This window comes from Trichosurus vulpecula, chromosome 3 (assembly GCF_011100635.1).
Source record: "Trichosurus vulpecula isolate mTriVul1 chromosome 3, mTriVul1.pri, whole genome shotgun sequence".
NCBI lineage: Eukaryota > Metazoa > Chordata > Mammalia > Diprotodontia > Phalangeridae > Trichosurus > Trichosurus vulpecula.
Genome location: NC_050575.1, coordinates 113427162 through 113452199, shown reverse-complemented (window position 1 = coordinate 113452199; position 25038 = coordinate 113427162). Strand labels below are relative to the sequence as shown.

The 25038-nt window shown below is 48.0% G+C and overlaps 1 protein-coding gene across 1 annotated transcript; it reads left to right on the top strand.

Moving 5' to 3' along the window:
• The first annotated feature begins 3160 nt into the window (after nt 1-3160).
• MYLK2 (myosin light chain kinase 2) lies at nt 3161-24263 on the top strand. Its single transcript, XM_036751589.1, has 12 exons — nt 3161-3206; nt 4492-4894; nt 5387-5781; nt 10357-10462; nt 13220-13313; nt 14100-14209; nt 15606-15747; nt 17513-17583; nt 17961-18089; nt 21282-21434; nt 22095-22227; nt 24183-24263. Exons 1-12 carry the CDS (start codon nt 3161-3163, stop codon nt 24261-24263), a joined length of 1863 nt encoding a protein of 620 aa, XP_036607484.1.
• Nucleotides 24264-25038: the final 775 nt, after the last annotated feature.

The following is a 25038-nucleotide window of genomic DNA, read 5'->3' as shown; positions in this document are numbered from 1 at the left end:
CCTTCCCAACATTCAGTTCAGGCCAGTTCTAGCCAAGGAACATTTATGAAGCATCTACCAAGTACAAGGCTACAAAGATGAAAACCACTTGGATTCCAGCTCCTATAGCAAGAGGTGTGAGGAGTAAGTAGGTGGGTAGCAGATGGCTAGGGAGAGGAAGCATGGGCCTGGGATGGGAGTTTGAAGCAAAGTGGTTTAGCTGCTACTGGGTATGGTGAAAGAGAGTAAAATGAGACTGGAAACATAGGTTGGAACCAGACTGTGGAGGACTTTGAATGCCAGGTCAAGAAGGCTGTAGTTTATCCTGTGGGCAACAGGGAGCCTGTGAAGGCGTTTGAGCAGGAGAATAACAGATATACTGGAAAACTAGTAAGATTATTTTCACAGCAGTGTGGATACAGTTTTAAGACAATAATTTTTTTAAAAGTCTTATTTGCCCAAGTGACCAGGAGATTCTGTGAGAAGAGGACACCTACGCTCAAGAGAGTAGTTTGGGGCACCTTCTGTTTTGTAAGACACTCTCTTTTTTTTTTCTTCTTTGTCCAGACCTTCAACTTCATCATGGTAAGGAACTCCTCGGGCAGACACTTCCTTCACTGATACTGATCGGTAACGCATAGTCTAAAAAGCTGGCTAGGTTAGATATTAAGAGGTTAAGTGACTTGTCTAGGGTCACACAGCTATCCTACCAGAAGACCCGAACCAAGGTCTTTCTTACTCCAAGGCTAGTGGTCCATCTACAATGCCACACTGCTCCCTGCAAAGTACTCTGGGAAATACAAATGAGACAAGACATACCATCTATCTCCTGAGATAGGACATGTGTATAAGTAAACTCACAATCTCGGCCTGCAGGCTGTGCCCCATGAGCAGTACAGACAGGAGGAGATTTAGGAATCAGAAGAGAGAATGAACTCTGTAGACTGGGGTGGCCAGGGAAGGCCTCAAACAAGGCAGTTTAGGGGATCCCAAAAGTCTAAGACTTGAATTTTGGGGGCACCTTGTATTTGAAGGATAGGTCAGTGAGCCGTTAGTCATTCAATAAACATTTAAGCATCTGCTATGTGCCAGGCACTGTGTCAAGGGCTAGGAATACAAAGAAAGGCAAAAGACAGTTCGTGCTTTCACAGATCTCACAGTCTAATGTGGGAGGGGCTGGGGCAGGGCTAGGACCCAGCTCTTCTGACTTTAAATTGATCTCTCTCTCTCTCTCTCCCCTACCACACCGAGATAGGTGTCATGTCCCCTAAATAGCCCCTCAGGGCTCTGGACTGAGGTCGGGGGTGGTGGTAACCATGCGGCCAGCCTGGGGCAACGTTGTTCTTGTCCTTGGTGTGGATGTGACTTGAGTGCACCAACCAGACCCCAGGAGACTTGTGCCTCCAGGGGGAAGGCCCTGCGGTTCCCCGGTATCCTGGGCCTCAGGGCAATCCATCTAGGGTCAGTGCCCAAAGTCACAGACTAACAGAATGATGAAGCTAGGAAGGAATTTAGGACACAGAACATAGAATGTCAGAGCTGGGAAGGATCTTAGGACAAAGGCTGTAGAATGGCAGAGCTAGAAGGGACCTTAGCAAGAATAGAAAAACCTCCTGTTTTCATAGGACTTTAAAACTTACAAGCATTCTTGTCATCTGCAGTCCTTCAAGGTAGACCGTGCAAGGATTACTGCCCCTGTTTTGTAGGCAGCTATCCATTTATAAAGAAACTGAGGCTCTGGAAGCAAAGGGACTCACCCAGGGTCACACAATTGGTATGAGTCAAAGCCGGGTTTCAAATTCAAGTCTTCTGACTCCAAGTCTTGAGCTGGCAAGGATCTTAGAATGGAGGAAGAAGAATGTTAGAGCTCGAATGGACCTTGGAACCCATCTATTCTACTCCCTTCATGTTTCAGAGAATGAAGCAGGCCTCATGTCCTTAGTCTCACCGAGGGTCTGAATTTCCCTACTGCCTCAGGTCAGGCCCCTTTGAACACCACTCCTCCCCCCATAAGTCACATCTGCACCAAGGAAAATAATACCTCATAAGTGTGGCTCTAGGCCAGAGGTTATTAACCTTTGCTTTTGTATCATGGACCTTTTGGCAGTCTAGTGAAGCTTGACTCCTCAGAGATATGTTTTTAAATGCACAAAATATAATGTATAGGATTCCAAAGGAAACCATATTGAAATATGAAACCATATTGGAATCATATGGGAGACAGGAAATCATACTGAAATATGGTTCTCAAAATTAAAAAAAACAACAGGCAAGTTCACAGGCACCCCCTCCCCTCAAATGGGTCTGTGGACCCCAGGGTTAAGATGTAGAGGGATATAGGGGGTGCTCCCCAGGCAAGACCCTGGTAGTCCAGCCACCCTCTCGGTATTGCACAGGACCCAGGGAAACAGGAGAAGCTTGGGTGTCAGGAACAGATATCTATCTAGGTCCAGGGGTGCAGAGGCCTGGGTGACTGGGCAGTGACTGCTTCCTCTCTGTCTCTTCTCTCATCTGCTTCTGTTTGTTTCCCTGCCCCGGCTCCCCCAAGCCTGAGCCCCTGCTGGCCGGGAGGGTGGCCGTGGGAAGAATGGCGTGTCCTCTGAACCTGGGCCAAGAGGAACAGGTGGCCCGAAAGTCGAAGCTTGTTGGGCTCATAGCTGCATGGCCCCCGTGTAAGGGATCCTTCTCGTCCTGCACCTCCTCCTCCTCCTCCTCCTCCTCTTCTACTGCCTCCCCAGCACTGTTGTACTCGTTATAGAGCAGCAACCTCCCCGGCAGCCGCACGTCTCTGCCCTGGCCCGGGCTTGGCCACCAGGTAACCTCCCCACCCCCTCCACTCACCCAGTTCCCTAGTCCCTTACCACTCAGCACCTTCTGGATCTGAGGGTCATTCATATTCAGTCTGTGCAACCCACCAGACTTCACCCCACAATCAGGACTGAATTCCCCTATCCCCCCCTGGAATGCCCCACAGCCACCTCTAATGCCCTCTCTCCTGCCCCTCAGTTCTCGGGGTTTCCCACCCTTGCTAGGACCCATCTTGGTCAGGATCTCCCCTAGCTTACCTCCTGTTCCCTTTGCCCTTTCATTCCCCAGTACTGAAAACTCCCCTCCCCTCTTCTCTCTGCAGGCAATAGTTGGACAGACTAGAGGCAGACAAACAGAAGGACCAGCCTCCCTCATGGCAACCACAGGCAAAGGAACCCCAAGCCCAGAAGCGGGTCCAGGTGCTGGGATTGCGGGTGGGAGCTAGCAGGTGGTAGGTAGTACTCGGGGGAGGTAGCCAGTAGAGAGCTTGAAACCCTGAGGTGGGAGGCCGAAGGCAAACACCTGCCCTCCCTGCCACCTTCTGGGCTGGAATCCTTCTCTTTGTGAGTCTGCGCCCTAAGCTGTGCTATTTCCTGCCATCATCTGCTCAGAGTCCCTAGCTCAGAGGGCAGTAAGGGATACCCTCTGGAGCCCTGCGTGGCTGAGAAGAGACTGCTGTCTTCCTCATTAGAATGGAAGCTCCTTGAGGTCAAGGGCTGTGTCTTTGCCTCTCTTTGCATCTCCAGCTTTTAGAATAGGGCCTGGAATACAGTGAGCACTCAAAAAATTCTTGTTGACTGACTGATGCCAAGTTCAAGTCTTTCATTTTGTAGACTAGGAAACGGAGGCCCAGAGACAGGAAGTGAATTTCTCCATAAGCAGCAGAATCAGTTTTTTAAACCAGCTCCTTGGACTCCAAACCCAGGGCTTTTCCCACTGCTCCACAGGTTTTCTCAAGAGAGATGGGAAATGCCCCCTGGTCACCTGGCAGGCAGGAAGTTAGGGTCTGGGCACTGGGCAAACCCCTGGCATATTCCTACTCCCCTTCTTGAAAAGATGCACAGCGACTCTGTGCAGAGGGCCCAGTTCTGAGCATTCCTGGAAAAGGGCAAGCAGGATACAGGGGTGGGTCTCATTGTCAGCCAGCCAGGGGAAGCGAGGCCTTGGGAGGAGGGCATGAGCATCTCAGGCATGGAGGTGGGAGTTGTGGGCACCATCAAGCTGCCCACCAGGAGGGGTGGGAGACCTGAGACCCAGGACTGAAAGGGCCTGGCACTTGGGCCAGGAATCTAGGCCCTCACATAACGGTGGTGGGGAAGAAGTCTGTATTTGGAGTCAAGAGAGATCTGCATTCAGATCCCAGACTCAGTGGTATGTGATCTCGGCAAACCCCTTCCTCTTTCTGGGCTTCTGCTTCCTCGTTTGCAAAATGATTGGACTGCATTCGATGATGCTTAAGCTTCCTTCTACCTCTAAGATCCTATGATTGTTTCTGAACCTTAGTCTATCTTTGAAAAAAAAAACCGATGTAGGGGAAGGGTTGGGGAGGGCTGTAATCCTTGCCTCGTCTGTTGCTTGAGCTATAGAAATATAAGTTGTTATTGTTAATGGGGAGAGGATTAAGAAGACATGGAGCAGGACCAGGGAGCTCCAGCAAGTTGGCTCAGGGGACCACCCAATTTAATATCACCTTCTCACTTGCAGATAATGACTCCAAAGGCAAGGCTGATGAGGCTTCTCTTGTCCAGGAGAAAGGAGCTGTGCCTCCAGGCCAGCCTCTGCCTGGCAGCCCAGGCCCCCCCAAGGAGAGTGCTACTGCTGCTGGTGGGGTGGCCCACCCAGATGGAGGGGCAGGGGAGGCATCCCTGGCAGCGGAGGGGAGTGCTGGACCAATGGCTGCCCTGCCTCAGCAGTCCCTACCGATGGAATCGTCAGGGAAGAAACCAGAGGCTGGCACCAAGGGGTCTGAGACTGGGCAGGACAACAAGGGTGGCCAAGGGGCAGGAGAACAGACCAAGGGAGAAAAGAAGCCAGCAGGCAAAGCAGAACCTAGGAAGGCACCCCCACCCTTCTTACACAGCCCCAGCTGCCCTGCTACTATCCAGAGGTAAGTGCTCTCCCATCCCAGCACCCACAGGGCTTTTCAGTGAAAGGCAGTCTAGTCTTAGCTCTGTTAGCAACTTTAGTGATCTTAAACAAGTCATTTTCCTTCCCGGAGCCTTTAGCTTTCTTCTTTGCAAAATGAGGAAGGGTTGCCCTAGCTATCTCTCTAAGGTTCCTTTCAGCTCTGATAGGGCATTTGTAAGTCCAGCATCTTGTAAAATTATCCCCCTTGTTTCCCTCTGGGGTGCCAGTCTTCATCCTCCCTATTCTGAGGAACATAGCCTATCAGGCCTCCAGATACCGAGCGTGACTTTTCCTGGGCACCCATTCCCTTCATCCCCTAGCCTGTGGCCTAGAATTTGACCTGGTAATGGCATTGTCTGTCTAGTAACCTTCCATGAAATCACGGACCCTACTTGGGTCCCTGAGATGGTCGGGGACTAGGGAGCCTTAACCACTGAAGGGATCTAAAATCTACCCTCTCCCTCTTTTCTAGCTCTGAGAAGCCGATGGAAAAGAGCCTGGGGGAAGCTGGGAAAGCTCTCAGTGGAAAGCAGGATTCTCAGATCTCAGGAACCATCCCTGGGCAAGCCTGCTCCACCCCAGGTGCTTCCAGCAAGCTAGCAGAGGGAGGGAAGGAGTTGGTGGATCCTCAGGCAGGGAGCCAGAAGGAGAAGCCTTTGGAGAAGGCTCAGGGCCCAGAAGGAGAGAAATCCCAGGCCCAACCCAGCCCAGCCAGTCCTTCCAAGGCCCAGCCAGACAGCAGCTCAGCTAAAGGAGAAGAGGACAACCCAGAAGGGATCGTGTTCCAGGCTGTTCCTCTGGAAAAAGAGGCGACAGAGAAGACCGCCTGTCCTAGTGCCAACAAAGAGGAGAACTTTGAGATTCTGGGTAGGTTTAGCAATGAAATGGGGTTCAGCAGGGGGTTAGCCCATGTCTAGGGCTTAGGGACCATAGTCCCCAAACTCTAGCACTCTCCTCCCCCAACTCAATGGGATCTGTAGCCTGCTGAAGAACCAAAGGGACCAGGATCTTGTGCCAACCAGATCCAAGGCCCAGCCTGAATGGCCCCCAGGGCAGTAACATTAGACTCAGAAAAGACACTGCCAACCCTACTCTCCCCCCACCACCCCCCAGCCTAGGGACAAGTTGGGGCCTGACCTTTGCTCACTCAGCTCAGGCTCCCGGACAGGATTCCCTTCCTGGCCAAGGAGAGGGCTCGAGGCAGGGACACCGAGCCCTGACATCGAGCAGATGTCACCAGATAGTGCTGGAAAACCAGGCAGTCTCATGCATTGGGGCAGAAGTCTGAATTCAGCTCCGGTTTCCACCCCAGCGTCCTGTCTGTCCTCCCACCCCTGCCCCATGCCTACACATCTCCTACCCTAGTGAGGCAGAAGCCTAAGTAAGGTGCTTTGAGATCCTTCTCAGACCAAATGAAAGATTTTTGTTTTGTTTTTTAAAGGAAGAAAGCAGGCTTGCTAACAAAAGCATTTCTATAGTGTTTCAAGTTTTACAAAGTACTTTCTTCACGTAAAATGAAGACAATAATCCTTTCTCAGCCCATCTCCCAGGGGTGTTGTGAATAGTGATAATAATAACAACGATAGCTAATATTTACGTTGAGCTTGCAATGTGCCAGGCACTGTGCTAAGTGTTTTACTAATACTGTCTCATTTGATCTCACAACAACCCTTGGAAGCAAGTGCTATCATAACCCTCATTTTACGGATAAGGAAACTGAGGCAAGCTGGGGTTCAGTGACTTGCCCAGAGTCACACAGCTAGGAAGGTCTGAGGCTGGATTTGAACTCTCCTGACTCCAGGCCCAATGCTCTGTTCACTGTGCCATCTGCCGCCTCATTTATGAGAATCAAGATGGTTTATAAATTCAACCAGTCGCTAAGTATTTATTGAGCATCTCCAATGTGTCGGGCACTGTGCTAATTGTGTGACCCAGGGAGGCCTGAGTAGCTTGGTGCAGATGTAAATGGCTGGGATCATTAGGTTCTGGATCCAGATCGAAGGACCATAGGTAGCTGGAAAGGATGCCAGAGGTCATCTAGTCCCGTCCTCCCGTTTCACAGATATGGAAACTGAGGCTCAGAGAGTTGAGTGACTAGCCCAACTCCACGTACATATGGAATGATGGCTTAAGAATTTGAACCCAGATCCTCTGATTCCAAATCCATTGCCCTTTTTCAATACACTCAGCTCCCAGATGTGAGGGGGTTTCATTTTGGGGTTCTAGATACAGACGTGAGGGGATTGAACTTCTAAGGTTCTAGATACAGATCTGAAAAGTTGGGATTGTTAGATCTGAGACACAAAGGAGTCTCACAAAGGTGAGGTTAAATTATAGCTACAGATGAGAAGATTTGGAGTTGTTTGGTTCTAGATAATTAATGAGAGGAGTTGAGATTGTTGGGTTCTAGATATGGATGAAAGCAGTTGGAATTGTTATGTTCTAGACACAACTGTGAGGGGTTAGATTCTAGAGATCGATAAGAAGAATTGGGATGGTTACGTTCCAGATACAGATAAGAGGGGTTGGGATTGTTAGATTCTAGACACAATTGTGAGGGATAAAATTCTAAATACTGATAAGAAGAGTTGAGATTGTTAGGTTCCAGATACAGATGAGGGAGGGTGGGATTGTTGGGTTCTAGATATAGATGGGAAGTTTCAGATTGCTCTGTTGAAGTGAGAGGTTGGGAATGGTTGTCTCTGGATGTGGATATGAAGGGTTGGGCTTGTTGGTCTCTAGATGTGCATGACCGAGATTCTGAGTTTCCAGATACAGGTATGAGGGGCTGTGAGAAAGCTACAGAAGTGAAGGATTTGTGACTTATGGAGTTAGGAGGACTCCAGATGAAATGCCCAGCTTACTACCCATCCTTACTTTAACTGACACAGGCTTAAGTAGACCTCAGTCCCAGCCTTCAGGGAGGTCATAGTATTGTCTTGGTTGGGGAGACGTCTCATGTGGATCAGAGTAAGTAAATGCTGATATTTGGGGCACAGAAAAAGGGACTCCAGGAGCTCAGTGAAGTGGGGAGCTCCGCACGGTCTTGGGCTGCGTTGCTATAGGCAGGTTTGATGGGAGTTCTCTCAGACCTGGGGACCCCCGAAGGGTTATAATGGGAGCAGCAGTTCCTGCCTAAGAGAGTCGGATTAAATAATTTTTAATGTTCTTTCTGGTTCTGTTGTGGTGCATCTGAAGATCACATTCAGCTCTAACATTCTGTTATGAAAGAGGTGGCTGAATAGGCATCCTGAATAGAGGAACGGTTTTGGAGTCAGAAAGACTTGGATTGAGTTCTGCCTGGGACACATACTAGCTGCGTGACTGTGGGCATGTCACTTAACCTCTAAATGTTTCCAGGCAACTCCATAAGGCCATAAGTTAGAGAGGAGCTGTTGTTCATCAGTGGAGGAGTTCTCTCCATATGAAATCACTGGTATCGAGCACAAAAATTCTGTTATGAGGTCCCTCTCAGATCTAGAGTCTGTGACTTTATCCTGAGGCAATAGAGAACCATAGAATGTTCTTGAGCAGAGGAGGAACAAAATGAACCCAAAGGGAAATAAGCATTTCTATAGAGCCTACTATGTGCCGGGCGATTTACAAATATTATCTCATTAGATCCTCACAACAACGCTTCGAGGTAGGTGTTATTTTTATCCCTATCGTTACCATCCCTATTATCCCTATCTACAGATAGAAAGTATAAGTATCTGAAGCCAGATTTGAACTTGTCTTCCCAACTGCAGGCCCAGTGCTCTGTCTACTGCACCACCTAGCGGCCTGCTAGGGGCACATTAAGGCCTTGCCAAGTCTGGGGCTCCCACCTGGGCTGATGAATACTCGTCTTTAATTCCCCGTGGGATGTGTATGGCTGGAACAAACTCTATTAGAGCCCTGGAGAGGCGAGGTGGGGTGGGTGAAGAGAGTCTGTGGGGCCAGGGAGATGGTGGAGAGTCAGTACCAGCCTGCCGCGCTGGACACAAAGTCTTCCCTACATCACGCCGCGGCTCCGTGGCAAACAGGCTGGGCTCCCGGGTACAGGGGCCTGTCGTAGAAGGCTCCCCACTGCTCCCGGGGATCCAATGCATTCACGTTCAGTCCCGAGCAAAGGCTGCGTATTCCTGGTCTCTGGCACTAGGTGGCAACCTCTGTCTATGGCAAACGTGGCTTCTCAGCGTCTCTGGGGGTTTCTTCCCCTTCCCTCTCTCCAAAAGAATAATAATAGCTAATATTTAGATAGCAGTTACTCTGTGCCAGGCCCTGTGCTGAGTACGATTATTTTCTCATTTGAGCCTCACAACCCTAGGTGTTATTAATATCCCCATTTTACAAATGAGGAAACTGAGGAAGGCAGCAGTTAAGTGACTTGCTCAGGGTCACAAAGCTAAGAAATGTCTGAGGCTGCATTTGAACTCAGGTCATAACAGCTAACATCTATATAGAACTTTAAATTTTATAACACCCAATCCTGGGAGGTAGGTGTTATTAATATCCCCATATCACCAATGAGGAAACTGAGTCTGAAAAAGGTTATCAATGACTTGTCCAAGGTCACACAGCTAGAAGCAGCTGACGCAGGATTTGAACTCAGATCTTTATGGTACTGGTCAGACACTAGATCTGCCATCTTGCTGCTTCTCTCTCCTCATAACCAATATGTGTTTCAGCCCCTGCTTCCAGGAATAAGACCATCAGGGAAGAATGTCTCCGGGAAGGGATAGTTCCCTGGCCCCAACAGACCCCCGCCTTGGACACTTGATTATGGTAGTAGTGGGGCTGGGAGGTACTCCGAGGTGTCCCTAAGGCTTTTAAGGGTCCTGGAGTATGATGAAACATTGAATGACAGAGCTGGTTCAACTCCCTCATTTTACAGAGAAAGAAACTGTCCTGGAGAAGTCAAGTCACTTAATCCAAGGGTCACACAGGTAGTAGGGCTAGATTCAAAGCTTCAGGTACTACATTCTGTGATCCTATGATCCCAGGTTCTCTGACTCTCAACCCACTTCCCTGGGGCTCACACGATTAGTCCAAGTCAGGACTCGAATCCAGTTCTCCTGACTCCTCAACTAGTACTCCTTCCATTACAATGTAATACCTCCCACCCACATTATCAGCCATTAATGCTTGCTCCCGGAGATTTAGCAAAAATTCGCTGAAGTGGGCTGAGGGTAAGCACAGGACTGGGGAAGCATCCGAGCTCTTAGGGGGATGGGTGAGTCAGTTGTGGTGGTGGTTTTCTAAGGTAGTGGGGTCCTGCTCCTTTCCCCGAGCTGATTCAGATTCTATCCACTTAGCCCAGTCTATATTCTGTACGCAGTCTCTTAATCAGTGAACAAGCATTGATTAAGTACCTACTGCATACCACACACAGTGTTACGCACCAGAAAATGACAAAGGCCAGCCCCTGCCTTAATGAAGGTGTATTTTATTTGTTCTCAGATGACTGCCCCCCTCCTCCGGCTCCCTTCCCTCACCGCATTGTGGAGCTAAAGACTACAAATGTGACCAGTGAATTCACCATCAATTCCCAGAATCAACTGGGAGGGTAAGAAGCCGTACTGATGCATGGGTGGAGAGCCTCTGCCAGACTGGTCTGGGTGCAGGAGGAGGGAGGGAGGAAGGGAGGGAGGGAGGGCAGGTAATTCAGTTCCATGAGATTTATTAAGCACCTATCGTAGGTGCTGGGGATCAAGGCTGGATGATGAGAAGGGTGAGGAGGAGGCAGGGAGAGGAAATAGACACCGGAGATCCCTACCTGCCCACCTTTAGCATAGATGGATTCAAGTGGGTCCAACTTGCCTGGCAAAGTGCCTTTTACATAGGAGGCATTTAATAAATGCTAGTTGAATTCAATTCAGTTGGACTGGATTCAACTGAATTCAACCAAAATTGATTTCAACCAACCATTTATTAAGTACCTCCTGTGTGTGAGGCGCTTTGCCAGGCATTGGTGATATAAAGACAAAAATGAAGCGGTTCTTGCCCTCAAGGAGATTATATTCAACTGTGGAGATCCAACATGTACACAGAGAAGTATTATACCAGGTAATTTGAAAAGGGAGAGAGTATTGGTGCCTAGGGGGGAAGCTAGGGGGGTTTCAGAGATCCCTCACATCTGTCCTGTTTTATCGGAGGTAGAGAATGGTGAATACAGAGGGAGGGGGGTGCCGTCCCCTTAGCAAGGTAGCAGTGGAATATTTTCAGAGGGAGTGTAAAAGAGTGCTGGAAAAATCTGGGTTCAAATTCTGTCGCACTTACTGGCTGTGAGACCAAAGTCTCAGCTTCCTTGTCTGCAAAGTGGGATAATGCCTGTGCTTCTCTCCCAAGAGTCGTTGTGAGGCTCAAATTAGGGAATGTTTATAAATGCTTTGTAGACTTTAAAGCTGGGGTATGCTGGAACCAACTCCAGCTGGCTCAGGAGAGCCAATTGTTAAATTTTCAATGTGAGCATTTACACCTCTGACAAACCTACAAGTCATTTATTGTTTTATCGATTTATTGTTTTATTGTTCATCTAGACCAGAGGCTCCCAAATTTACTTGACCTACCTCTCCCTTTAAAAAAAAATTACTCAGCGCCCTCCTGGAAATCTACTTTCTTTAACCCTTTAATGTTTTTTTTTTTAACTTGCATCATTTCAAAAAATATATAAAATGTATATTTTTTTAGATGACAGATCTTAAATTTAATAATTTCTTGTAAATTTTTGTTTTTTCCCTGCATTGAAATTTTGATGATACAATATTGCATCATGTTACCATATATTATTGTATTGTAAACGAGTCATTACACTCACGTATTCCTGCCAATGCATGCTGGACTCCCCAACAATGCATGACATGCTTGTCTGCCAACACTTGCTTGTTAAGACCTGTCAGCAGACTTGACCACTGATCAGTTATAACTTGCATTTTGCATGTTTATTTAGAAAATAATGTAATCACTATGACTTTAACTCTGTTACACAACAGATGAAATGTGTACTGGTTTTTTAAAAATTTCTTCTCTCCTTATGCTTTCACTGCTTCCTTATTTTTTATTCAATGCCCCCCAATTGCACCTGAGGCTACTACTGTCCTCCCCCCATTGTTCTAGCATCCCCCAAGGGGTGGTATCACCCACTTTGGGAACCTCTGGCTAGACTTAAGAAAGTAATGGAGAAAATGATAATGAAGATTAAACCTAAATGTATGCTTTGTATATGCATTTTTTTTTCAGGAGCTGGTTATTAAACATTTACCAGCATACCCCTGATTAAAGCAAACAGATTAACGTTAGCTATTATTATGCCTGACCTTGGACAGCCCTGACTTAGCTCAAACTGCCTCTCACTGCTCAGGTCACAGGATATGGGGGTGACCCAGCTTAAAAGGTGGGGTGTATTTGTGTAATGTTTTGATGTTCTTTTGTATACATACATGCACACACACACACACACACACACACACACACACCCCATGCATACAAAACCAGTGATCCTTCCTGGTTTTCCCTCCCCTGTAGGCTTTGATCTTTTGGAGTTCCCCTGGGGAAAGAGTGGAGCTCCTGAAGGGTCTTTTAGTCATTCCTCAAATCTACTTGAGAGCTATCTCCAGTTGTCCTAATCTATATCTTGCCATTGGACCCAGGTGGCTCCAGAGCAGAAAGTGAGGCTGGTGACTTTGCACAGCCCTCCATCACTTAAATCCAATTCACTTGCATGTCATGGCATCACCTCCCTGATATCATGGTCCTCTTCAAGAACAAAGGACAAACAACAATGATCTACTTAATTTATCTGTTTTATTGTTGGATGCTCATGGCAGTCCCATTTGGTCATTACAATTTTATAGATGAGTAAAGGGGCAGCTAGGTGGCACAGTGATTAAAGTGTCAGACCTGGAGTCAAGAAGTTCATCTTCCTGAGTTCAAATCTGGCCTCAGACAGTTACTAGCTGTGTGACTCTGGGCAAGTCACTTCACCCTGTTTGCCTCAGTTTCCTCATCTGTAAGATGAGCTGGAGAAGTAAAAGACAAACCACTCCAGTATTTTTACCAAGAAAACCCCAAATGGGTTCATGAAGAGTCAGACAACTGAAACAACTTAATGACAATCGATAGGGAAAATGAGGGTCATTGAGAAAGAAAGACCTTGTCAGAGGTCACATAGAGCCACAGCTAGAATCTAGTCCAGTTATCTTCCTCCCCAGGGAGTGGGTGGGGTCAGTGATCAATCTGGGTTGGGGCCAAGCCATCCTTGGGCATACTATACCCTGTTCCCTTGTCCAATGGCCTTCTGACCCTAAACTCCTCTTTTCTCTAGGGGGAAATTTGGGGCAGTTTGCACATGTACAGAGAAAGCCACAGGCCTCAAATTGGCTGCGAAGATCATCAAGAAGCAAAGCCCAAAAGACAAGGTGGGGTCTACTGGGGCAGCAGGTGGATCTTGTCCATCTACTTGTCCTTTGGGAGTGATTGGGAACCTGGCTCTTTGGGTATCCTGTCTTTCCCAGCTCCCTCCATCTATTACACATGTCCCTTCCAGAATCTCTCTCCCCTGTAGAAGGCTACAGGAAGAGAGCTTTGGGGAGGGAATACCTGCACTGCACAGCCTTCCACTTTCTCCCTACCTAGGGCTCCCCCAGCCTGATCAGACTCTAGACTTTCCCTTGGTCCAAAGAGGGCAATCTCCCTTTTATCCCTGCCCCAGGAAGATAACCTAGCCTGTATAGTTCCAGCACCCAGCACAGGACTACAAGCAGTGAGACATTTGTTTAAGGCTTGGTGGTCGTGAAGGTGATGGTGAACATGATGATAGTGGTGATGATGATGGTGGTGGTGGTGGTAGATATAGTGACTGGTGGTGATGAGAATGGCTGTGGTGATGGTGGTGATGGTGATGGTAGGTATAGTGACTGGTGGTGATAATGAGAATGGCTATGTTGATGATGGTGATGATGATGGTGATGATGGTGATGGTGGCGGTGGTGCTGCTGCTGCAATATTAATGATGCTGGTAAATATCAGGACTATGATGGCGGTGGTGGTGATGATGATGATAATGGTATTGGTGATGGTGGTGATGGAGGTGATGGTGATAATGGCAGATGTGGAAAATGGTAAAAAAATAAAGTGGCTAGTGCTGATGTTGGTGGTAGTGATAGTGATGCTGTCAATGTTGTCTGACTATTTCCGGAACCCAGGAGATGGCACTGTTGGAAATTGAGGTGATGAACCAGCTGAACCACCATAATCTTATCCAGCTCTATGCAGCCATCGAGACCTCCCATGAGATCATCCTCTTCATGGAGTTGTGAGTGAATAATTAGGGGGAGGGTGGGCATTCTCCGAGAAGATTGAGGAACTCATTCTACACCTGAGCCTTTGATCCGTCCTCCTCTTCCTAAACCTCATGCTGAGCGGCCTTCCCTGAAGAGGCCTCTACCCCTAGATCCACATCCACCCCAGGAAAGCCAGTCCTCTAGCGCCAAACACACATCTAGCCAGTGTGGGGTAGTGGGAAGTGTTCTGTATTTGGCTCAGAAGATCTGGGTTCAAGTTCTGACTTTACCATGTCAGGAAACATCTATTAGACACCTATCGTGTGTAGAGCCATTTGCTTTGTGCTGGGGAAGTCACAAAGTTTAGATGAGACAGGGTCCCTGTCCTTATGGAGCTTCCCCTTATGGAGGGGAAAAGATACAGACACAGTATCTATGATATACAATATTTCGTTATATATGTAGCAAGCAGTGCAAACAAAATGCTATGGGAGATCAGAGGAGGATCAGGGAATGCTTACTGGAGGAGTAGGGCCTTCAAGAGCAGGTGGGATTCCAAAAAGCAAAAGAAACAGGTTGGGAGAAAATCCAGGCACAGAAAATATTGTCTGATCAAAGTCAGTGTAAGGTGCCTTGGGAGAGGTCCAGGTTGGACCGAATATTGAGTATAAGGCTAGAAAGGTAAAGTGTTGCCAGATAATTGCAGGCCTTGAATGCCAGGAAAGGGACTCTAACTTTCACTTGGCTGGTAATAAGGAGTCACTAGAGTTTTTGAGTAGGGGCATGACCAGATGGATTTATACAGAGGGAAGATTTTTTTGGCAACGGTATAAAGGATAGATCAAAGAGGGGAAATTGTGGAAATAGAAAGAATCCAGACAGATAGTAATGAGGGCCCATACAAGGGGAGTGTGGCAGGAGGTACAGAGAGGGCGGATGAGGTATGGGAGAGAATTCAGACACAAAACTGACAGGTTAACTGGATGAAAGGGGTGAAGGAGAAAGAGGTCACAGGCGGTGTCAAGGTTTGGCTGAAAAGGAAGGCATTGCTAGATTGGAACCCTGAGAGAAGTGCAACTTGGGTAGAGTAGGCAGGTTCCCCATCGCTGGTCTAGAGGGTATGGAGAATGTGAGCCTGAGGCTGGAAAGGTGGGGCGCTGCCAGATTGTAGAGGGCTTGGATGTTAGGCAAAAGTGTTTGAACATTCTCTGGCTATGTGATCCTGGGCAAGTCACCGTCTCACCCTGGGCCTCAGGTTCCCTATCTGTAAAATGGGACTGATAATCCTCATGCTATTAACCTTCACAGAGCTGTGTGGGGAGATTGATATGGAAATGTCAGCTCTGATGATGATTATTGTTGGATGGGGCTGGTTGGGAAGAGAGGGTGGCTGGAGGCTGGGGTCATGGTTGTGTCTTGTACACCCAGTGTGGAGGGCGGAGAGCTGTTTGAGAGAATTGTGGATGAGGACTACCAGCTGACAGAGGTGGATACCATGGTGTTCGTCAGACAAATCTGCGACGGTATCCTCTTTATGCACAAAATGAGAGTCCTTCATCTAGACCTCAAGGTATGTGGATTGACAGAGCCAGCCTGAGCTTGAGTCAATGGATGGGGAAGGGGGTGAAGGGCATGGGATGGTGGTCATGAACAGGCATAGAATAGTCAGCCATTGAGTGTACTATGGGCTCTACCAGGGTGGAACACTATCTTGAGTTTGTAGAACTTACATGGGGAGAGAACCCCTGCTTCCTGGGGGTTTTCCAGCCTTACTTTAGGCATCTCTAGAATAGGGATAATAATACATTCCCTGCTTCACAGGCTGAGTGATGAAAGCCCTTTGTAAATATTAAGGTCTACAGAATTTTGAAGTATGAATAATAATTATAGCCTGGGTGGGGGAGACAAGACAGACTAACTCATAGTTAGAGGGGCATTGGGAAGATCACATACCCACTGTCCTGGGCCGATGCCTGAATCTTGCACTGTTAGAATTCTGTTCTTACCAATTCATTAACACCCAAGTTTATCAAAACTTTTGCTGGGAATGGATTTTGATTTGGGGGAACAGGGAGAGAGGTCCAAGCCCAGGATACTGTCTGAGTAGGACAGACTGGCCTAGGTGGGGGGCCTTGAGAAACCAACAGCTGCAGAGGGGTGCTGGGCACCTGACAGAGGGCTCCACAAGAAGATGGGGCCAGCAGTGGAGACAAACTGCCCCAACATCACTCTTCCTACTGGCTTGTCATCACCACAGATCAGGCTTGGGTGCGAGTTATACAGAGGTGATGGGGAGGGATGCCCTGTCCCCCATCCCCAGAGGGACATTTAGACAATGGCAATATTTAGAATGCTGGGAGGGATGTTAGAACACAGAATGGTAGAAGTGTGTGTTTGGGGGAGGGGTCCTTAGAAAATAGAATTTCAGAACTTGGGAGGAGGTATCTAGTAGAATGTTAGAACACAGAATGTTAGTCCATAGAATGTGAGAACTGGAAGGGACCTTAGAACAATAGAATATCGGGGTGGGGGAGGTGGTCCTTAGAAAATAGAATGTCAAAACTTGGGGGTGGCATTTAACAGAATATTAGAACATAGGATATCAGAGTGGGAGATAGATTATCCTTATGAAATAGAATGTCAGAACGTGGGGCAGGGAACTCTAATAGAATGTTAGAACACAGAATGTTCCCACGTAGGTTGGCAGAGCTGGGAGGGGCCTTAGCATATAGAATGGCAGAGGCTGAGAGGTCCTTAGAAAATAGAATGTCAGAATTGGGATGGGGAAGGGCTAACAGAATGTTAAAACACAAAATGTTAGATCATAGAATGTTAGAACATAGATTGGCAGAGCTGGGAGGGACCTTAGCACATAGAATGTCAGGGTGTGGGAGAAGGTCCTTAGAAAATAGAATGTCAGAACTGGGGGAGGGGTCTAACAGAATGTCAGAACACAAAGTGTTAGAAGACAGAATGGCAGAGCTGGAGGTCTTACTAGAATGTGAGAACATAGGCTGGAAGGAACAGTAAAATCCGTCCACCTCACTTTGGAGATGGGAAGAGAGGCCCGGAGTGGGGCCCAGAGTCATATAGTGAGTGTCAGGGCCAATATTAAAAGCTTATGTCATGAAGCCTTGAAGAAAAGAGTACATTTGAAGAGCTGAAGAAGGAGAGTGGAGAGGGCCTTCCCCTGGGGAATACCATCAGATTATTTGGGGAAAGGGGTGGCAGGTGGTGTTGGGGTAATCAGGATAGGCATCCTGGCCAGGGCAGAAATAGGAGCCTCTGGGTCTGAGGGGCTGTGTGGGTGTGGGGGCCTTGTCCTGTCTCTGCAGCCTGAGAACATATTGTGTGTCAGCACCACGGGACACATGGTGAAGATCATTGACTTTGGCCTGGCACGGAGGTACCCCTCTCCTCCTCCCTCCCCTGTCCTGCCCTCCCTGTCTCCTCCCCCTTCCCCCAGCTCCAGGGTTGGTGGGTGGGGTAGGGAAGAGCCACTTTTCCCCAGCCCTGTGACCTCCTGCTCTCCTGCTCGGGTGGGGAGGGGAGGGCAGGCCAGCGGAAGGGGAGTGTCCCAGTCTGCGGTCTGCAGACTGGGTTTGGCCAGGAGTTTGAGAACACCAGCATGCCCTGTGCTTGGGCCTTGGGCTTCCTGGCTGTGTGCCTGGAAGTGGAAGGGGCAGGGGGAAGGGGAAGGCAAAAAGGTAATGACCCTTTTGGGAGCCAACACCCACGCACTGGCACCTGAATCTGTTCCCCCCTCTCCCCTTCTCACTCCAGATATAATCCCAACGAGAAGCTCAAAGTCAATTTTGGGACCCCTGAGTTCCTGTCCCCAGAGGTGGTGAATTACGACCAAATATCCGATAAAACAGACATGTGGAGTATGGGCGTGATCACCTACATGCTGTGAGCCAGGCCTCTGGGCCTTTCCCTGAAGCCCAGGGAAAAGGGGAAAGGTGGAAGGGAGAGGGTATAGAACTCATTGCTGAGGGTGGAAAGGAGAGGGTATAGAACTCATTGCTTGGCCAGTTGTGTCCGGGGTGCTGGTCTTAGAGCCAGCAGATATAGGATTGCGTCCCACTTTTGCTTCTTACCACCTGTGTGTGTGTCCTGGACCACTCTGGGCCAGTTTTCCCATCTGTGAAATGAGGCATTTGGGGTAGATGATCTCCAAGGTCCTTTCCAGCTCTCTCTAAATTCTAGAGTTGGAGTCAGGAGACCCCAGTCTCCGTCATAGCTTTGCCACTAACCTGCTGGGTGACTCTGGACAAGTCTCTTCATCTCCGGGAGCCAAAGTTCTCCAAATGCATGATGGAGATAATGATAGCTCACAAGAGAGGTGTGATAGATAGAAAACTGGCCTTGGAGTCAGGAAGAACGGGGTTTGAGTCCCACCTCTGACACCTGCAGCCCATTTGACCCTGGGCCAAGTCACCTAACCTCTCAATGCCCGAAGGCTGTACATCGCAGAACAGCTGCCAAGAGGCATTGGTGAAGGCAGTTTCCTTGATGGGACTTCCCTATACCCTTAACATCACCAATCTGAACCAAAACCAGACAGATCTCTATTCTCATCAATCATAATTCCCATTTCTATAGCAAAGATGGATCACCAGACACTTTAGGTTTGCCTCACCCGGTTGTTACAGGGATAAAAGGACTTTGTAAACCTTAAAATGCCATAGAAATGTGAGTTTTGGTTAAGGTTATTTTATTTGCTAGCCTTCTTGAGGCTAGTAAAGGGGAGAGAGGGAAAGGGAATAGAAAAAAAAAAAGAGAAGAGATAACTTCCCTAAGATCCAGAGGTGAATTATCAGAGCTGTTGAAAGGAAAGAAGTTAGAGCCCAATGTTCCAGTCCTGGATGCTGGAGGTTCTCAGAGACTCGAGAAAGGGAACAGGAGGGTGTGAACTTCCAGGGAGGCATCCAGGGCTGGAGGAGGAATGAGCCTGCCCACCACTGTCGGGCAGAGGATCGGATGTCTTCTGAGCAGGCTGGGACAGGCAGTCCCTCTTCAGGGGTCAGAGCTGCTGGGACGTCGGACAGAGCTCTCCCAGCGTGAGCCCCAGCTCTCCTGCTGACTCGCTGGGTGATTTGGGGAAAGTCTATTTCTTTTTGTGGGCCTCAGATTTCCCACCTCTAAAATGGGAATGCTAGCGCTTTCCTTCCAGCCACAGAATGAAATAACAGATGCAAAGGTGCTTTGAGAAGTACCAGAGTGAGTATTTACGTATTACTTTAAGGTTCGTTTTTGCTGTGTTGATTTAGTCACGTCTGACTCTTCGTGACCCCAAAGATACCGCCATTTCTTTCTCCTGCTCATTTTACAGATGAGGAAACTGAGGCACACAGGGTTAAGTGACTTGCTTAGGCTCCTACAGCTAGATTTGAACTCAGAGAGATGAGTCTTCTTGACTCCAGGATTGGCACTGGCCGCTTTAAGGTTTGCAAAGCACTTTGTACAAATACCATCTCACGTCGTCCTCACAACAACTCTGGGAGGCAGGTGCTATCATCATCCCCATTTTAGAGATGGGGAAATTGAAGTCACTAGTATATGAGACTGAGTTTGAACTCGGGTCTTCCTGATTCCTGGTCAGCGGATCTATCCACTTTGGCAGTTATCCACCTATTATTCCAATTAATATTAGATAATATGGTATGATATATGAGGCAGCATGGTATCGTCGCTAAAGATCCAGCCTCTGAGCCAGGATAGACCTGGATTCAAGTCCTCCCTCTGACACGTGGGCGAGTCGCGCAGCTCCTCAGAGCTACAGCGAACTCTCTGTGACTCTGTTGAAGGGGAGGTGTTGATCTACATTGATAAGAGGAGCCGGGCTCATTCTTATTGCTATCTTTGCTCTTCTATCTCTTACATTTCCCAATTTATCCTTCTCCTCACTCCCAGAGAGCCCTCCCTTGTAACAAAGAATAAAAAAGAGGGGAAAAAAAGGCGAAAAACAACCAGTTCTGCGAAACTAACGCATCAACCAAATTTGACATTGCATACAGTGTTCCACACCCATAGTCCCTCCACCCCTGCAAAGAAGGGAGGAAGGCGCATTCTTCCAGCTCTTCTTTGAGTCTAAGGGTGGTCGTTATTATTTCACAGCATTCAATTTTGTTTGTTTTGTCGGAGTTACAGTGCATATCATTTTGATGGATTCCTTTCCTTTTTTTTTTTAAACCTTCTCACCACGCTTTCTGAACTTTCCCAGTATGATGCTCCTTTCCACTGCCACCCCTGTTGTCCCCATGTTTCTCTAAAGTCTGTAGTAAAGCATCCCAACTCTTTTTTGGAAGTGGGGTTGTTGAAGACAGCATAGTACAGCAAAAACCCCATAGAATTTTTTAGTTGGAAGACCTAAATTGCATCCTTTCCTTCTAAAAAGAAAAAGTTAGGCCAAGACGCTGGAGTTCTTGCCTCCTCCCTCCTTCATTCATTCATCTATTCGTTCATTCAACAAATAACTATTAAGCACCTACCATGTACACTGAACTGGGTTCAGTTTGCGGCTTGATGTTGGAAAAAAATCATATAATCATGGAATCATAGACTGGGAGCTGAAGAGATCCCAGATTATTTGGAGATAGAATTGTAGAATCTAAGTTGGAAGGAGCTTCAGAGATCTTCTTGTCTAACCTTTACCTGAATGAGAATCCTCTATATAAATCTCTGACCTGGTGTCACACCCCCAGTTACGTAGACTCATCACTTCTAAGGAAGGGGTTCTTAATCTAGCATCTGTTCAACTTGTTTTTTTTTAAATATTGTGAATACTGTATTTAAATGTAATTGGATTCCTTTGTAATTCCATGTATCTTATTTGATGCATTTAGAAGCATGGTTCTGAGAACGGGTCCATAGGTTTTACTAGGCTGCTGAGGGGGGTCAGGACACAAAGTTAAGAACCCCCAAGATCTCTAGTGGAAGCCATTCATTCCACTTTGAGACGGTCCTTATGATGAAAAGTCTTTCCTTCCATCTTTAGGCATTTACAACCATACTACTCTGACTCTGCCCTTCTCCCTCTCCTCTCCTCCCTCACAACCCTTTCTTCCTACTCATACTTCCCCCTCCCACCCTTCCTGGCAGGCTGAGTGGCCTCTCCCCATTCCTGGGAGATGATGACACTGAGACCCTTAACAATGTCCTGGCTGCCAATTGGTATTTTGATGAGGAGACCTTCGAGACCATCTCAGAGGAGGCAAAGGACTTCGTATCCAATCTCATTGTCAAGACCCCCGGGTGAGGCCTGGGCCCCCGTCATTTTTCCCATCCTGACTCCTGTCTCTTCTGTGACCCCACCCTGACCCTAGTCCCATTCATTGCTTTAAATCGCCCATACAAAATGGCCTACAACTTGGGAGACCCAAGCTATGGTTCTGATTCTGCTGCTCATTCCCTGTGGGCAAATCTCTTTCCATCTCTGGGCTTCAGTCTCCCCAGTTGTGACATGAGGTTCAGTGTTTTTCAGTGTTGTCCTGGGACCCTGGGGTCCCCAAGACCCTTTCAGGGAATCTGTGGAGTCAAAACTATTTATATAGGAATCTTAAGACATTTTAATTTCTAATATATTATTAATAAATAATTATAAATATATATTGAGAGATATACAATAACAAAAGCTCTTTGGAGGGGACCTCAATCATGTTTAAGAACGTAAAGGACCCCTGAGACTAAAAAATTTGAGAATTGTTGGACTGTGCTGAAAATAATCCCTAAAGCCTCTTCCAGCTTTGGCATTCTGGGATTCTCTGATGAGACCCATCTTTCCTCCCAGCCAAAGGCCCTTTCTACCGTGCCTCCTTGGGGTCTGGGATATGTGGGTCAGTAGAGCTGCGCGGAGCCTGGCCAGGGTGGACGCAGACTCTGACAGAGCCACCTTCCCTTCCACTGCCTCCCTAGAGCACGGATGAGTGCGGCTCAGTGTCTGGCACACCCCTGGCTCAACAACCTGGCGGAGAAGGCCAAGCGCTGTAACCGACGCCTCAAGTCTCAGATCCTGCTCAAGAAATATGTGATGAAGCGACGCTGGAAGGTATTTGGGTCAAAGAGGGGATGGATGAGGCCAACAAGGGTGGGGCCAGCATAGGGGACCCCAAGGAGTTCAAAGGCAGCCCCAAGCTCACCGCCTGGGCATCAACGCAGAGAGCTGGAAGAGGCCATCAAGACCAAACACCCCTCCCACCTTTTGGAGTTGGAGCAAGTGACTTTCCCAAGGTCACCTAGGTAGTAAGGAACAGAACCGGAAATAACACTCGGGCCCTCTGATCTCACATGATGATCCCTTTCTACTGCATTTCAACGGTAGTCCTATTATTTGATTCAGTTCAGTCAGTCAATCAACAAGCATTTCTTAAGTGCTGACTGTATGCTGGGCACTATGTTGGCCATTAAGGAATTAAAAAAAGGTAAAAACACAGTCTCTGCCCTCAAGGAACTCACATTCTAAGGTGCAAAAATCCATACATTCAAGATATATACCAGGCAAATCACAGAGGATCACAGAATTTCAGTTGGAAGGGACCTTAGAGCATTCTAGTGCAGTTTAATAATCATAATAATAAATATTTGGCTAGCCCTTATGTAGAGCTCCAAGGTTTGCCAAAGGTTTTACAAACAGCATCTCATTTGATCCTCACCAGGGGAGGGGTGCTACTATTATCCCCATTTTACAAGTAAGAAAACCGAGGCAGACAGAGGTAAAATGATCTTGCCAAGGGTCACACAGCTAGTAACTATCTAAGGGTGGATTTGAACTCAGGTCTCCCTCCCTCCAGGCCTGGTCCCTGCTCACTGTGCCATCTAGCTGCCTAGGATTTGATTCAATTTAGCAAACATTTTCCAAACCTGTCCTCCAACAGGGGCCTCACATAAAGATTAAGTGAGACCTGGGCAGTGGGTATTTGTGGACAAGGGTACTAACCATTGTACTAATAAGAAAGCAGAACCTTCTTTTGATGCTGCCTCCCGGCGTCACGGAGGTAGGCGATGCTGAGCTCTCAGAGGCAGCACAGACTTTGGTTGTTCTTGCCAACCTGTGGAAGCTTCAGAAACAGCTTAGTGCTAGACTGTGCATCTGACTCAGGAGAACCAGCCTAGCTGAATGCAGAGGGAGGCTCATGGCTGGCACTCCTCCCTTCCCCTCAAGGCAATATGGTTTGGCTATAATACCTTATGAGAGCCCTCCAAGGTGTGAAGATGCCATGATGGCTTGTGTCAGAGTTGTACTTGCCCTGATGAAATCATGTGTGCCTGGAGAACTGAAGTAACAAAAGTAACTGCCATTTCTTCACCCCTTTGGGGTTAACAAAGAACTTTCCTCATGACAGATGTAGGCATGAGTGTAACTGGGGTGGGGCAATTGGGGCTTTGTTTAAGGGTGCTAAAATTTAGAGGGCACAAACATTATGTGTATTCCTTTGGTGGAGCTAAAGCTCAGAAACACTTGACCTTAGCATTCAGTTAGAATTGAATTGTCTTAAAAAGGTTGAGGAGAGGGAGTCTTTCATGTTTGTCTTGGCCACATATTAGGGTATTTGCTCCATGTACCATATTTGTTAGAGCCCTGGTACAATTATTACTATCCCCATTTTACAGATGAGAGAACCGAGGTTCAAAGAGCAAAAGGACTTGCCCAAAGTCACATGGGTAGTAGATATCAGAGACGGAATCTGCACTGAAAGCCTCCTCTCTCCAGAGCCAGGACTCTTTCCACTGCCTCTCATACAAAACGATGTATGATCCTGCTATAGGATAAGTCCCTACAAAGTGATTTAGGTAGTGGTGTCTGAGGAGAGTGAGAACACGTCCATCTGGGAGAAATCAGGGCAGGCTTCCTGGAAGAGGTAATAGTGGAATTGGGCCTTGAAGGATAGATGTAGGTGAGATGCTAACACGGTCGATATAAGTGTCCTAAGGGCCGTCGCTCTTTGAGCAAAGCTTGGGGAAGAAAGCCCAGGTCCTGACTAGGCACTATCTATTCTCTCCTAGAAAAATTTCATCGCCGTGAGTGCCGCCAACCGCTTCAAGAAGATTAGCAGCTCAGGAGCCCTGATGGCTCTGGGGGTCTGAAGCCAGGGGGGCTGTGTGGAGGCTGCATCAGAACAACCCAGAGAGCCCTGCAGCTGGGAGGGCCTGAGGGCAATGGGCCAGGCCCCCAACGAAAGGCCAGTCAGGACGACCAGGCCCGGATTCCAATGGCTCGTGCCTGGTAGACTTATCCTGATTGAGGCCCGACCCATTCTCCGGCTCAGGGCGGGGGCTTCCCCTGCCAAAAGGTGACCAGACCTGGATCCCTCCCTGTTCTCAAAGAACCTTCTTCTCCAGGCCCTCAACACACAAACACACGATGAACCCTCTGGGTCCTGTCCTGCTTCCCTGACTGGATGCCACCTCATACACAGGCTTCGTAGGATTTCAAGCAAGAAGGGGCCATAGAGATCATCTAGCCCGATCCTCTCCTTTGACAGATGGGGAAACTGAGTGAGGCCCGAGTGGGGAAATGACTTTCTGTGGTCACACAGTGATCAGACTGCTGAACTGGGATTGGAACCCAGGTCTTCTGACTCCAAATTCCATGCACTTGTTCCTACTCTTGGGTCCTATTTTCTGAGCACTGGGCGGGAGTTCAATGATAGGATCCCTCTCACTCTGCTGGGGCTGTGCAGCCCCTGATTCAGAGGGGACAGGCTTATCCACAACCCCACCCAGTTTTCACTCCAGAAACGCCTCTGACCTCAGGACTTTGTATCTCGTGCTACATCTAAGTGGCCGGACCTTCCCAATCCCTTTTCCTACCCTCCTGCCTTAAGTGGAGGTAATAGCCCTTTCTTGGGGCTAGCATACG